The 16393-nt window shown below is 38.5% G+C and overlaps 1 protein-coding gene across 8 annotated transcripts in view; it reads right to left on the bottom strand.

Moving 5' to 3' along the window:
* NTRK2 (neurotrophic receptor tyrosine kinase 2) overlaps positions 1-16393 on the bottom strand; it is a 385135-nt gene that overhangs the window by 272859 nt on the left and 95883 nt on the right. For all 8 annotated transcript variants that reach the window (XM_073806010.1, XM_073806011.1, XM_033857885.2 and 5 more), the window contains one exon: positions 12707-12806. In XM_073806010.1, the coding sequence (XP_073662111.1) occupies positions 12707-12806 (100 nt within the window). The remainder of the gene's footprint in view (positions 1-12706; positions 12807-16393) is intronic.

Consider the following 16393-nt stretch of genomic DNA (forward strand, 5'->3'; position numbering starts at 1 on the left):
GAACTATCAATATTAAAGGTGTTAGCCCCAAATATCCTTTCAAATCATCTTGCTACCACTAAGGATATACATCCCCAGCTTTGAGAAATACAGTATCATCCAACAGCAACACATACCAGTGGCAACACATACTAGTGACATCCAATGGCAGTACATAAAAAGCAGTGAATTTGACATGGAAATAAAATTTGTTTATTCTTATAATGTTTCTTAGTCTCACAGCATAAAACAGTAAAACTGGAGTCATGAGGCCTGGCTCCCAGCCCTATATCTGCCACATACCAGCTGTGTAACCTTAGGCAAGACACTTAAGCTCTCTGGGCCCTAATGTCCTCATCTCTGTAATAAGGACTTGGGATGATTCCTAAACTCACTGGCAGCTCTCACTGTCTTTGACTCTACCAACAACCACAAAGTTGCAGGAAAGAATCCTAAAGCAATTAGGTTTATTATACCTACTTAATGTTTAATCATCATGAAAAGGAAAAATAGAAGAATTTCCACAAAGCTCGATGACTTTGAGAAGCACAAAGTAAATATTTTATAAAATAAAATAATATTTTGGATACAGTAATACTGTGGCCATAAATCTTTTCTGTAACCCCATGACCCTCCTAGTGTAGGCAGCTGGATACCAAACCTCCATGGCCTCAAGAAAGGGTTATCCAGGATCCAGGCAGAACTAAAATTAAGAAGTGGAAATTCTTGGTCAAGACCAGGATGCTCTTTTTTTGTTTTTTCCTTTTTTCTTAAGCAGAAGCTAGTATGTAGAAGGAATGATTGAATTAGAAAAACAACCCTCTGCAATCCTCCGAAATAAAATAATTTTTTCAGGAAAGGATCAGAACTGGGTACTAAGCCCATTATGTTCAAGTTTTGGGGAACGAAGATATCTGCTAGATGTCAAATTATCATTCTACAAATTACCTACCAACTGCAAAGGGAAACTTGTATTTTCAAAGAAAGGTCACTATTGACATTTTTGGTGGCCACCATTTTTTAAAAGTGGTCAAACTTACAGTAACAGTGTATCAAGGTGACATGTGTTTCTAACTGTGGTCCACTGTGAAGCGCTCAGCACCTCTGCTATAGTCTTCTTCCCAAAAACATTTCACTGGCATCTAATCAAGCCTTTAGAAGTAAGTTCCAGTTCACAGGAAATATGGGAATAAATGACAAGTTCAAGAATCCCACAAGGAAACTATCGAACACCACCAGAATGAAGGACATTCTACAGAACAACTGACGGGTCACTTCAAAAAGTCAATGTCCAGTGGGGGAGAAAATGGAGGTAGAAATCCAGACTGAAAAAGGCCAAGGAAAGACAATGAGCAAATACAGTGTGGTGAACTTTGAGTAGATCTCGGTTTGAAATATAAATAGCTATTAAAGGCAAGTTGAACAACTGGGGAAATTTGAAGCTGGACTAAGTATTATCTGCTATTACAGAGTTGTTTTAACTTTCTCGAGTACAGTGATAATGGTGTTGGCGTTGTGCTTTTAGGAGAAACGTGCCAGAGAGTTTAGGAGTGAAGTGACATGATATGGGCAACTCATAATCAGACAGCAAAATGTTAATCAGAGGTTGAATGCAGGTATTGAGTATACAGATGGAATAGTCTTTCAATTTTCCTCCATGTTGAAAATCTCGTAATAAAAAGTTGGACAAAAAACACAAGATTCACATGTATGAAAAAATTATTTGGAAGAAGAAATCAAGAAAAACTGCTTGTCATATTCCTCTGTCCCCATGGGAAGCAGCACGAGGCAGAGGGGAGATAAATAAGTTAGAGACAGGAAGGAGGAAGTGTGTAACCTGCCCCCTAGTGAAATATGGGGGCTGGGGAACCGGAGAACCTCTAGTCAAGTTTGGAGATTCAAGGAAAGAGGAACCCCTTTTGGTGGGGGTGGACCTGAAAAGGCGGCCAAGAAGACAATCTCAAGCCTATAATGGAAGAAATGAGAGACCATTTCTGGTCTCTCTATCCAGAGAGAGCTCGGGCCAGTATTCCAGCATTTCCAGTGTCCCCAAAGCTTCATTGACACCCTTACAGAGAGGTGTGTGAAAGTGGCGGACCCTGGCTAGGAGCACAGGATGTACAGCTGAGAACTACACCAACTGATAGCCGAGGACAAGTGGGACAACACAGCAGCTACCAACATGGAGAAATGACCACCAGTGGCCACAGAATGTCCCCTTCCGTGCAGTGGCACTTCAGCATCCCTAAGCCCACACTCCACCTGAGGAAATGAAGATGAGAGTGAGAGAACCGGACCTGATGGGACAAACATGAAACGTTCTGTGATTGCCCACAATTTTTAAGATTACACAGAATGGTAGGAGGTTAGATTTCCACTACATAGTGCAAAAAGGGCAAAAAATAGACATTTAATTCATATATAGAAAAATAAAGTCACATATCTTACAGTCTGTGTCTGAGATAAGTGCCTGCCCCATTCTCCATCCTATCCTAGACATTTTAATATTCCTTCACCCACTGCCATAGCATCACAGGAGAACCAAGATATAGGGTGAGGGATACATTATACATATAAATATACATCTGAAATGACCTTGCAGTTGTCCACACTCAGAGCTACATGGAATGTAACACAGAAATTATTTACAGCCTATGGAATGTGTGTGGCTTTTAAATATGAATAAATAAAAATTTATTCAAATAAAATTAAAAAGCCATGCTGTGAAGTCTGACTCAAAAGAGTTGGGAAGCAGATCAGCTGTTGATCTGCTTCTCGAAAAACGTACACCATTCCAGGAAAAGAGAGCTAGGCAGGGCTGCCTCTCTTTTCTGGAGCTGGGATGTCAAAGGTACCCCTGCCAGGGCATATGCTACATGCAAATTAATAGTAAACAGAATTATTGGGAATGTAACTAAATAAGAAATATCTTCTGTTTATAACTGAGAGGCAATATTTTCTTAAGATGACCATAAATTTGAAAACATATCCAGGATTATTTAGCATTGACCATATAGACACAATATTTCATATGTTAATAATAGATTGTGGTTTCACAGTGAAGAAAAAAAAGACTATCATTACACGCCATAATAATAAAGGACATCATCAGAAATGCATGGCAGACTCTTTTAGCGAGTGTGTCATTGTTTTGAAAAATGGCTATGTTACAGGATGGTAGATATTAAAGCTCGAGGAGACCCTCAGATGTCTTTTGGTCCCATACTGCTAATTCTGGTCTTTACACAATTTTCTTTTACAGATGATCCAGGAAGTAAGTGCGGGAAAATCACGGCTTACTCTACTCAAGTCTTGCCGGAACTACTAAAGATGACAACCATGATTGTAAGTAGGAATACCACCTCATTCCCAACATTCTCCCCTCCCACTCCACTCCCGCCCTGAACTTGAGTCCCCTTCCTTCCTTCCACTGATACAGTTAGGGCTGAGATGACATCTCTGCCTTCAACTCAGGATATTAATCTCTCTCATTCTCTCTCTCTCTCTCTCATTCTGTCTGTCCTCAGACCACTAAAGCTCCTAGGTGATCACAGAACAAGCCAATGTAATTCTATTTGTGTTGATGTCTTGATAAAAACAAAGATCTTCCACCACCACTTGCCTGCCAAAAGCCTTGGCTTCTCTGGGAATGCAGCATCTTGGTCTGTGATTATAATAACACAAGTGACAATCAATTGCATAAGGAAGAATTTATTTTCTCCAGAATGCTCTTTTCATCTTTTTCTTTTGGAAGTTTTTAACTTTTTATTTTATATACAAAGAGCTAACATTGTTTCTGTGTAAGGTGGATGTCCTGGATGACCCATTCAAGGAAGCTGTAAATACAATAAGTCCCCTACACACAAACCTTCAAGTTGCAAACTCTCAAAGATGCAAACGTGCATTCCATCAACGTCAGGCGTGAGTGAAACTGCAGCTTGCCCTCCGTCTCTTATTGCTGACGATCCTTCAGCTCTACCATCTCCCACCTCCTCTCCCTCCTCCAATCAGTAACCCTTCTTGCCTGTTCACTCGATTCCAGTCCCTGTATGCCAGCTGTTGTACTGTACTTTTCAGTTACTGTACGATTAAAAATGTTTTCTTTATTTTTTGTTTGTTTGTTTTGTATGTATTATTTGTGTGAAAAGTATTATAAACCTATTACAGTACAGTACTATATAGCTGATTGTGTTTGTTGGGTCCCTAGGTTAACTTTGTTGGACTTACGAACAAAATGGACTTACGAACGTGCTCTTGGAAAGGAACTCATTCGTATGCAGGGGACTTACTGTGTATCAAAAATTAAAGCCTATTTTTGTTAAATTATTTTAGCATTTGCAATCCCCCCTTGAAAAAAGGAAGCACATCAGAACAGAAGGCTCCACGAGCTCATATTTCTAGACTTAAGCTGATGTTATTGAGGGAAGAGGGAGGGGCTCTCTTCCCCATCCCACCCCTGCCTGCTCTTTCTGCCCCTTCCCTACAAAAGTCTACATACCAAATCAATCAACAGATAAAACAGAGTCTTCATAAACCCCAAAACAATTCAAACAGATGAATTGTTCAAAGGACAGTAAAGTTAAGAATTTGCAATTATTCGCACATAGTATCTTTAAGGACTCAAAGGCTTAAAATAAGCATATGATTCAGCAACTTTATATTCATAATACATACCCATAAAATATAACACATTAAAATTACAATTTTTTTCTATAAATTCAACTAATAAACCTTAAATATACACTGTATGCATTTGGGACATTTTTCTGCAATTCTGAATCAGTATAAATTCAGACAGGACTCTCCCCATACTCTTTTCCTTAGTGATATATTACTAAAACATAAATCTGAACAATAACTGCCTCAGAGAATTAGTTCAACGAGCCAGGCATGAAACTAAGCACTGATTTAATTCTTATAATCACTTAAGAGATGGGTATTATTGCATCTACCAGAGAGGAACCTACGGTTTACAGAGTTTAAAATTTTGCCTAAAATTATAGTTAGCAGGTGGGAGACATGAGATTTGAACCCAAACTTGTCTGATTCATAAGTCTCCAATATTACATTTCTATACACTCGTAGGTTTGAAGACTTAAGAGTTAACAACTTACAAACATGAAGGATGTGCAGTGTTCAAACAGGCTGTCTTCTGAATTACCACGTGACAGTTCCACTGATTTAGAGCTAAATTTATTCCCCGAGTCATTCAGTATTCTTGCTCAAAATAAAGTAGGATAAAGTCAGAGCATATGTTACAATTTAAGCCAAGTTATTATCTGTCGTCTTCACAAATTCTGAAAAGCTGGTCCACCAAAATCAGATGCTAGGAATGAGGAGGAAGAAAACCAAAATAGGGAGGGAAGAATGTAAAATTAGGATGCACAGAGATGCGGAAAGACAAAATGGCAGGGAAAAAAGTGAAAGGTAAAAAAAGAGAAATGAAGGGTGAAAAGAAGAAGAAAAGTAGCAGACTTTACAGCTTGGGAAGTCTTTTTTAAAGTGCGTGATGATCTGTGTAAGGAGGTCAAAGTGAGTTCACCACAGGATTTATGGAGGACCAAAGAGAGGGTAGCAAGTTCTGACTTTTAAATACAAAATCTAATTTCTTAAGGGACCCTTTACCTTTTTGTGAAACTAGTAGCGTGGGAAGTCCCTAAACAATACAGCTGCACTTTCTACATTACAGGCAAACCTGGGTTCTCCCATGAATCACACTGGGCTTATGGGATACCCACGTAAGAGAGGGAATTTTAAAAGTTCAAGGTCAGTGTACTCCGAAAGCTAATGGGAAAAACGCTGCTACTTCTGCTTCCTGTTTTGCCTGATCGAGCCAGTTCCTGAAAGTTCTGGGCCCATTTTCAATATGCTGCAAAGAATATGCACGTTCTGCCCTTACAGAGGCATAACCCAAATGGTGACCCTACAAGAAGAGACTTCAGAAAGTAGATCTTCACCTCACGAATATAAGGGTAAAGGTTTATATAACATCTCCAAAGGACAAGAAAAGCACACTTGGGTTAACTCTTCTTTTGATTAATTTCCACTTTGTCAAATTACTCAATAACTCTTTCAACTGAATGTCTTTTATGAAATTTCCAAGGACTTGATTGTTATTGACAAATTTTGTTCTCTATTAAGAGAATGCTAAAATATACTGAAGCCGGGGAGGGCAGTTAAAAAAACAAAACAAAAACCCTATATTCTCTGATACTCTTTTGTAAGAATAAAATAAGAGAACAAAAAAGCCTATTACTTACTTTTAAAAAAAGTTAATCACTAAACTCTTCAAAATTTCTTTTTATTAATGACTTTCTGATTCCAGAAAGTTAAAATAGTACTGTTGGTCTCTCTGAAAATGTCACGCAAATATCTTTATTACATATATATCTGAAAGAGAGAGTATTTCACATCAAGTTAAAAATAAAAAAGAATTTCAAAGAGATTAAAGAGCATGTAAAAAAAAACACAAACAAAGTAAAACTAGTGAAAAAAATATTAAAATGTATGTTTACAACCTCAGGGATGGAAAGACTTCCTCAGCAAAATGCAAAACTTAGAAAAGATGGACGGGTTTCCTTCTATAAAAAAAGTAAATCTTCCTGTTTGCCGAAAGACACTATTTTAAAAAGTCAAAAGATTAGAAGAAAATATGAGCAATGTATATAACCAATAAAAGATTAGTACATATAATTTATAAGGTAAGTCAAAAATAAACATTTCTTTCTATTCTTCACATGACAAAAATGCTTAACCTTATTAGTAATCAGAATAACACTGTAAGTGAATTGGCAAAACTAAAAAAGTTTGATAATATCTGACATGGGTGAAAGCATAAAACGATGCCCTCATCTACTGTTGGTGGGAGTGTAAATTGATAAAGCATTCCTGCAAGGTAATCTACCAACATTTAAAATCAACATTTAAAATATACAAACCTTTTCTCTCAGCAATTCATTTCCAAATGTCTGTCTTTATAAGTAAGGTATTATTTTTATTTACTAAATGCCAGTAACTTTCCAAAGTGCTTCACATACATGAACTCTGTTTATCTTATAACAAGCTTCTGAGGTGGGTACAGTTACTGCCCCATTACAGATGGAAATACTGGGGCAAGAGAGGATGAGAAATTTGCTCAAAGTCACATACTTGTAATGGGCGGAGCCAGGATTCAGACCGAGGTAGCCTGACACCAGAGTACTCAGAAATACTATGGAATAGAATTCAGAAAAGAATTGATTCAGAAAGATTTACAAGGCAAACAGTTACCTTTAAAAAGATGCAGAACAAGATTGGTATTATAATGTCTTTATGCAAACAAAAATGAATATATTTGATTATCTACATAATGAATGGAGCTATATATCTTATTATTGACACAATATATGCACTGGGGATGGTTAAAGAAGGTTACCCCTAGGAGTGGAAATGGTAGTGGGAAAGGAAGATGAAGGGGAACTTTCCCTTTTAGCTCTATGTATTTCTAAAGTGCTTGAAATTTTGAAAAATGAGAACGCATTCATGTGTTACTGTTATAATACTTAAATGTTATTTGTCTTTTTAAAAAAATGGTTGGGGGGGAAGGATCATACGGAAAACAGTCTGTCCTTACAGAAGTTTCTATAACTGTGTTTCTGGCTTTCAGTCACATTTTTCCCTCTTTTAAAAGTTGATCCAAATATCTGCTAAAGTCAAACTCCTAAATTTTCCAGAATTATTTTCAGCTCACATAAAAGGCTTTAACCTTCAACCTCTTTAGCTTTGGTCCCACTATGTTTATGACTATTTTTAAAGAACCAAATTTTTGGTTGCTGTTGAAAGACATTTAGAAGATCATTTATATAAGAGGAGAAACTTAAACTGGGGACATTGAATCTGGAGTTAAAACCTGGCTCTGTGTTCTCAGGCAGTGTAGTTTTTTGGTCAATTATGAGTTGGAGATGCCTACTGCTCAATTAGCAGGAATGAAGACATATGAGCGGTTTATGTCAAGGACAGGAGGCTGCAGAGGAAATCTGCAGGCCATCAAACCTGAATAAGGGAAAAGGCTTCCTATTCCAGTTCCTCCTGCGGGACCTCTTCAGGTCACTTTTATATTTACTCCAGAAGGACAAAGGATGCATCGGTACTTAGAGAATAAATATCGTATGTGGACTTCCATCAGGAAACGCAAGTAACAGAAAGCTGATGGTCACAGCTATTCTTCACCAGTGTGATGACTGCCAATCCCCCTCCGCCCTTTTGATTCCCTTATTTTTTTTTTCCAACCCTGTTCATTATCAATGCCATCAGGCGGGGCTCCCAATGTGGATCACTTTCAGAAGACTTGGCAGCCCCTGTGCCCCTAGATGCTTCCATTTCCTCTTTATGTGCACTTCTACATTTTCAACGAAGAAAGGGAGCCAGGAAGCAATGTGAGAACTAAACATAAGACTTGGTTACAACAAAAATGAGAGCATTCAAAGGCTTGATTGCCTGTTCCTTTGGCAATAGAGCTGCTCTGGAAAGGTCCTTGAGCCCTACTTCAGTGAAAATTAAAATAAATCACAGGCATTCTTCAAAGAAAAGGGATAAAATTATACATTTACCTACAGGGTATCGATACAGGCATAGATTTAGATAGATGTGCTATACAGTTCATGCACCCATACTAAACACGCATATGAATAATCCCTATACAGATGGCCAAACGCTAACAGAGGAGCTTTATTCAGGACTCTGCAATTATGATAACTAGATATTCAACCAAAAGCCAAAAGGATGGTGTTAAGGCACAGAAATGAGCATGGAGAAATGGAATAGGATAAATTCTACCTCTTGACATCTTTATTGAAACAGGGCTGGTAGTCTATTGGACACTCGCAACAAGAGGCTTAAAACATATCAAACGATAATGAAACATAATTTCTAGGTTAACACCAAGATGAGAGCCACCATCTGGCACTTCTGCCAGCCTCAAAGCTGGACAAAGACACATATTACGAGGCCACACATTTGGAGGGAGAGGCAGAAATTGAAGAGGCTCACGTGCAAAATGGAAAGTCAAAATGAATCCTCCAAACTTCAACAACAATAACAGTTTAAAACAGTGTGTGAAAACCCACACATCCTAAGACAAAACCTGGACAAAATGACCTCCTGTCTATGACCATTACTTATCTGGAATAATTTCTTTTAAGTTTAGAAGCTTAGAAAAGCTCCAATATCTCTCTTTAACCATTCATATACAAGCTGCCCTCCAAACATTAACTGTTTTCCAATTAACAACCTAAAGTGGATGGAGTTGAAAACTCTCTGTGATCATTCATTCCATCAATTAATATTTATCAACTGCCAACTTTGGCCTTGGCACTGGGTTAGTAATGATGAACAAGACCAATATGAACTCTGGAGTTCACAGTCTGGCCTCTATGTTCTAGATTGCACCATCAGGATTTGGTTATAGTGAACTGACAGAACAGATGAAAAAAATCCTATGAAGCTTACAGTCACATAGACCCATCTCCAAAGAACACAGCACAGCTCACTGCTGTATTCTAAGATCTAGGTTTAACTCCCTGATTTGGAATTTAGGGATCACCTTCCCATGGAAAGCAATGCCACCAATGATGTTTGGATTCTAGGGTTGATCCATAAATCTTGAGTTGCCCTGCATGCAGCTGCAGTGTGATTTTAAGAGATTTCTGGTTTGTGTTACCCTGGGAATCAGTTGAATCAATAGTATTAAACCGTAATCTATAATCCCAACGCTGCTACCATGGATTGAAACAGTGGAGGCTGAAGTGCGCAATGCTGGGGATGCAAAAAGCTGGAAACACCTATGAGTGGGCTGGCTGCCGTCCTTCAGTCTCAATCTGTCCCCAGCACAAGGGAATACGCATGGCGGTAGAATCTCCCCAAAGGTGCTTAGGAGGGCAAGAATTACATTTGGAATAGCTCATTTGCACGTCAGCCATTGGCCTCTACACAGAACCAAGGCACTGGTTCTGGCCAAGGATATGCACATTTCATACCGTTGTTACTCAGAAATCACAAGTGACATGTTTTCTGGTTATTTCAGGAAGTATAATAGTGTTTTTACACATTCTCCCCTTTTAAAAATGTATGTTTTTTCAACAGCTCTAATAGCATTTAAAGTACATTAAGTTACATTAATTTGCTGATTGAAGTATAGTTGATTGAAGAATAGTTGATGTTTCAAGTGTACAGCAAAGTGATTCAGTTTTACATCTATATATGTATATATGTGTGTGATATATATATATATATATATATATATATATCTTTTTCAGATTCTTTTCCATTATAGGTTATTACAGGATACTGAATATAGTCCCCTATGCTATACAAGAGGTACTTTTAACTTACATTAATTGTTAAACACCACTTTTTAGGCAGTTTCATTGCATGAGCCTCGTCTTCTCTTCTAGGTCCCCTAAATTACAGCTCAGCATTTGACCAATAAAACAAGAACCTCAACTCAGGCCCATTTTGTCCAAACCATGGCACAGTTAGATGTGTAGCTAAAAATAGAGAAAAAAGCTATTCTAAACAAGAACCTGAGTCTCTGCAACAAAATTTTAAAAATAATTTTATTTATGTCTAAAAATAAGGGAGTAAAACATATGCTCTAGTAGTTACTGTCTGAAGAAAGTCATTTACTGGATCTGTGACAATGTTAAGTAAAATCTTTCTTGCCAATCATTAACGGTACCCTTAGGTTATACCCGGAAAATATAGGTGCTTCATCAGTGGTCATCCCAAATTATCTAAATAAAATACTTTGTCAGCCTTAGTGACAGAGTCACTATATGAAATACAATCTTCTCTGAAACAAAACGTCTGCCTTTTATTCTCCTCCAGCACTGCACTACAGAGAGTGAGTTCACATTTACAGATCATTCTTCTGTTGTTTTCTTAACACAAAGTGGGGGTGGGGAGTGACTCCCAAATATTGCTCCTAGGGTTCCCAAAGCCTTTCTGAGCTCCCAGTAGGACCTGAACATACCCTTTCTCTGAAGAGCCCACAAGATGAAAGTTTCCAAGTCAACCCTCAAGACACGAAAGTGACAGAGCTAGAATCTGGCTCTGTCCAGTAAACACTCTGCTTGGGGACATCCACCCCAAGTGCCTCTAAGGAAAGAAAGCATCTGATCAGGATGAAGAGAACAAAATCCCATGGGAGGCGGCTTACATATAGAGAGGAGAAGCCTAGGCCAGACCTGGGCGCCAGCCGAACACGGGGACCCAGAAAGGTCTTTGAAGCCACGGGTGGGTTTGGTTTGAAATGCCTCTCCCACATCTTGTCATGCTTGGAAAGAGACCTGGGAACCCATGTGTATCCCACAGAAAGGTGATTCTCTGAGAATGCTTGGGAAAAAGCAGCATCCCTTGGAAACCATCAGAAATGCCCATTTCCAGGCCCACCGCAGACCTATTAAATCAGAAACTCTCAGGGTAGCCCAGAAATCTGTGTTTTCACAAGCTCTCCATGAGTTTCTGAGGCAAAGTCAAGTTTGCAAACCACCACCATAGGATTAATTAAAATCACTGCAGTACAGTCCCTCTCCCAAGCCTTATTCATAATTGGAGAATGAGAGGTCTTCCCTCCTTCAAAAGAAATGTCAAGGATCAACAGGCCAAACAGGGAGTCAGGAGAAGGTTTAGGTGTTTTTTTAAGGCTTAATTTACCACGGCTCCTCCTCATTCATTTCAGGTTTGGGAATCTTGGTCATGGGCACCAACAAAGGCAGAGGAAAAAGCATCAGAAATGGATCTGATTCACCCCAGAGCCCAGTGTACATTGGACAATTTACTGCTACTTAAAGATCACTTTCAAGTAAGCAAGTGACATTAATGGTAATTGTAATGAACCGTACAGATCAAGAAAGCCCACCTGACTGTCTCCCCAACACAATTAAGAAAGACACCACTAAACCTTCCTCACAGATTTCCCAAGCGAGTGGCTATTCATAAGAGACCACGCAGAATTTAACGATAACATATGAGTCAATACATACGCTTAAATTTCAGAGCAAATGCTTTTTAATCACTGAAACTCTTGGCTACTTATATCACAAGAACATTTAAATACGTTTCCCCTGTCCCCCAAAATGAATTTTCAATCCTCTAAAAGAGACCAATGTTCTACTGAGAGGCAACAGAGACCCTAATTTTTAATCGAGCACTAGGAACTTTTCCACTAAAATAAAAAGCCACTCATTCACAAAGCATCAATGTACCTCCAAAGGCTGTTATTTTGCTTCCCAACACTTTAAATTTCAAAATGAGACTCTGAAAAAGCAGCAGCAACACAAAAAGCACACCATGGAAATTCTAGAAGTCAAATGTACAACAGAAAGGACCTTTCTACACAAAATACATGTGTCCATAACTAGGCTACTGCCACCCAGCCTGGCCTGCCTTTCTGAAACAAAAGTAAAACTCGGGTACTATTTTTTTATATCATTATTAGGCACTTGAAACTCAAGAAACCAGTTCTGTGTCTTCTGGGATAACTGTCCTCATTGGAAAATGAGTAGTGCTGAATAATCAACATGATTTTGCTCTGTCTTGATTTGTAGTATCATAGCCTTCTTCCTATTTTTTCAGCCTTCACCCCTAGTCATCGTAAATCTAGCTGCTTCCTTCTTTAGTGGTAATTAGCATTAGTCACAAGCCAAAAATGATTCCACATAAGAAGTAAAATAAACACAACCCTTCTTACCTTTCATGCCAAACTTGGAGTGTCTTGCCAACTTCAGCAGAAACAGCATTACCAGCAGACAAAATCCTACTACAGATGCAATTACCACCACAGCATAGACCTAGAGAAAGGAAGGGAGGGCAGTTATGGTCTTGATAATTAGTTTCTTAAATCCAGGTGATGCTGATTTTGATGGAGATGGTTAATATTTATTGAATACTTACTACCTGCTTTTCTAAGAGCTTTATGGATATCAATTAATCTTTAACAACCCTAGGAAGATTTATGCAGGTCCTATTATTATCCCTATCTCTACAAATGAGAAAAGATAAGTTAAAGCTTATAAAAATGGGGACCCAATTGATATTATACAGATTAACATATACTAATACATCCTATATTATTATATAATGTATAGATAATAGATATTTTATCTCTCCCCATCCATCTATCTACCTATGTACCTACCTACCTACCTATCTGGAGAGAGAAGTGAGAGAGAGAGTATATAAAACATGAATGACAAAATACTAATAATTTTTGAAGCTGCTGAAAGATATAATGGGGTTCATTCATGATTTTCTCTACCACTGTACATGTTTGAAAACTGTCCATGATAAATTTTTTTTTTTTAAGTTGACTACTGTTGCTCTTAGAAGTCAGGGTGCCCTAGAGCAGTGAGTAGGTCTGCAAGGGAGCAGGAAGGCACTTGTGGGTGAGCACAGCCTGTGAAAGCTCATGAGGCTGTAGACTTATGACATGTGAACTTTTCTGTATGTATGAGAAAGATCAATACAAAGTTGTTTTTTTAACTTAAAGGTGTAGCTGCAAGTTGTGAATCATACAAGGAGAGAGAGTAGATGTAGATCTTTGTGAATCCTGTCACAGCCCCAAGCTGGGGATCACAGGGCACAAGTGCATAATGCTAAGTACACACTAACAATTTAGAAACAAAGATCGACACAGGACTATGCATCATCTTCCATTTTGGCTGTTTACCCCAAAGTCCTGCTTCCAAAATAAATTTGTTTCTATAAACCAGGAGTTGGCAAACTTTTCCTGTAAAGGGTCATATATTAAATATTTTAGGCTCTGGGGACCTACAGTCTGTGTTGCAACTAGACAACTCCCCTGCTGTAGTGTGAAAACAGCCACAGACAATATGCAAACAAATGGGCATGTCTGTGTTCCAATAAAACTTTATTTACCACAACAGATGGACAGCTGGATTTGGATATAGTTTGCCTAAACTGTCCTAGATGTCCATACTGACTTAAATGTCTAAGTTTCATTTAATCCACATAACAGTCCATATGACATATTATTATTGTCCCCATCTGTGGTAATCATTAGTGCTGTTTCCCAAACATTTCTGTTTTCCCCTGTGTTTCCCTTTGTAGGATTCACTTCCTGGCTTCCTTGTGGTGAGATGGGTTCAGGTGACTAGTTCTGGCCAATGAGTTGAGACTTGTATCACTGCCAGGAGGAGGATTTCACTGCTTACCGCAAGATCTTAGACTAAAGCAGTGGTTCTCAACCGAGGATAATGTTGCACCCAGGGTACATTTGGCAATTTGGAGTTGTCACAACTGGGAGAAAGGTGCTACTAGCATCTAGTGGGTCAAGGCCAGGGATGCTGCTAAAGATCCTGCAGTGCCCAGGAGAGCCCCGCACAAAAAAAATTATTCATCAATAATAGCAGCGTTAACAGTGCAAGGGTAGTGCTCTCTTTCTCTGTGCCATAATAAATGCTAACTTTTCAAAAGGCGGCTGCCTTGTCAGCCTCATCTTGGAATGAGGATGATGCTGATAGAGCTCCCAGCCAATACGTGTAATGAAGCAATAAATAAACGTTCGTTGTTTTAAGCCACTGACATTTGAGGGGTTTTGTTACTGCAGCATAGCTTATCCTGACTGATATACTCAGCCCACAGTGAGAGGCAGTGTCAAGTGGAGATTAAGAATATGGATTGTTCCTGAGTTTGAAATTTAGATTTACCACTTACTAACTACATGGTTTCCAAATTACTTAACCTCTCAGCATCTCATAAACCTCATGTATAAAATAGAAAATATAATAACACTACCTTGCAGGTTGTTATAAATCCTCAATTAGTCAATGCAGATAATGGGCTTGACATAGTGCTTACTATAATAAGTAATTAATTATGTTGGCTATGATGATGATGATAAAACTGAGATTTATAAAATAAATAAATAAATAAGCAGCCCAAGATCATACCTCTCAAACTTGGGATTGGAATCAAAGTCTGCTCAAGTATAAAACCTGTGATTTATGTGTGATTTACCCACTACATTGCCTCTCCAAAGCATGTGGCTGAGAGCGAAGGCAGGATAATAAAAACATATGGCTAATCCCTCCACAGCACCTTCAGATGGGGTCAGATGGGGACAGCATTAAATAAGCTACGAAGCACAGAAAAGAGCACATGCCAAACAGTTGGCTAGGATGGAGCAAAGGTGTAATCATTCTCTCCTCTGGTGCTTCAGCTGTGAGTGGCTGTCCCACAGAACGCTTCTGCAGATGTCTGAGTACAAACTTAACTCTGTCTCTGTGGCCTATATATAAATAGAGTGGTAGTGATTCCTAAAAGGCTAGTTATAAATCAACTTGTTCTAACCAAGATCATTTCCCTCAAACTTACCTAATGATTTCGGATGTTTCTTTCTCAATCTTTAGTTCTAACTAACATTTGCAAGGGAAAGAGATCATAATATTTTAGCTATAAGTTTCTCTACCCTATTATTAAATTCCAAAATTCTACAGATGAAAGAAGAATTCATTAATAAATGAGTTCAAACACTATTTTATAGATAAGGAACCTGGGACAGAGAGACATTTGGAGGACTTGCCCTGAGTCCCAGGATCACTCTGCAGAACCACAGTCTTACCCACTTTGGAAAGTACTCAACTGGCATTCAAGAGACCTATGTCCTAATGAACCCAGGATACCTTGCCTTTACCAGCTGTGAGACCTCACAGGTGCTTCACTTCTCCCAGCCTCTGTTTCCTCACTTGTACGTGGGGATAGTAATACCTGCCCTGCATGATCTACTTCATTAAAGAATATGTAAGTCATCTTAGAAAATGGAAAGGTGTTCTTCTCCAGAAAAGCAGCTGATGATCTGCTAACAAATATTTAAACCTATTGAAGCAGTTCTAAATGTAAAGAATCCTTTAATAAACAAAAACTCCTGTGACAATGAGAAGAATCGTTTCCTCAAAAACAAGTTATTTGATAAATACAGAATTTCATGTACTCTGTGCATGTGTGCTGGGGTGGGGGTGGTCTTCACATGGGAGAAAAGCAGGAGTGAGTTTGTTTGTTTGTTTGGTTGGTTGGTTAGTTGGCTTTTATCTGAGGCTACCTCTCAGCACAGAACAAAGAGCTGCTCTCCTCTGAAAATCCAGCAGTGTTCATGAGGAGCATCTGCTAGACCAGAAAGGTGAATGCTTAAGGCTGTCTTGCAAATGCTCTGAAAACACCTTTGAATTTTGTATCAGCTCCCTGACTCTGAAACTCTTTTTCTAATCTAATGATCTTTCCTGTGATCAGGGACTGTTATGTATCAAATATTTGATCCACACATAATTTAAAAGTTTTCTTTAAATTCTACAAGACATTGCCTTGTGTCTCTCATGAGATTTCTAAGAGCCACAGGTGAAGTCGAAACATACAGACTTTC

Source organism: Tursiops truncatus, chromosome 6 (genome assembly GCF_011762595.2).
Source record: "Tursiops truncatus isolate mTurTru1 chromosome 6, mTurTru1.mat.Y, whole genome shotgun sequence".
Classification (NCBI taxonomy): domain Eukaryota; kingdom Metazoa; phylum Chordata; class Mammalia; order Artiodactyla; family Delphinidae; genus Tursiops; species Tursiops truncatus.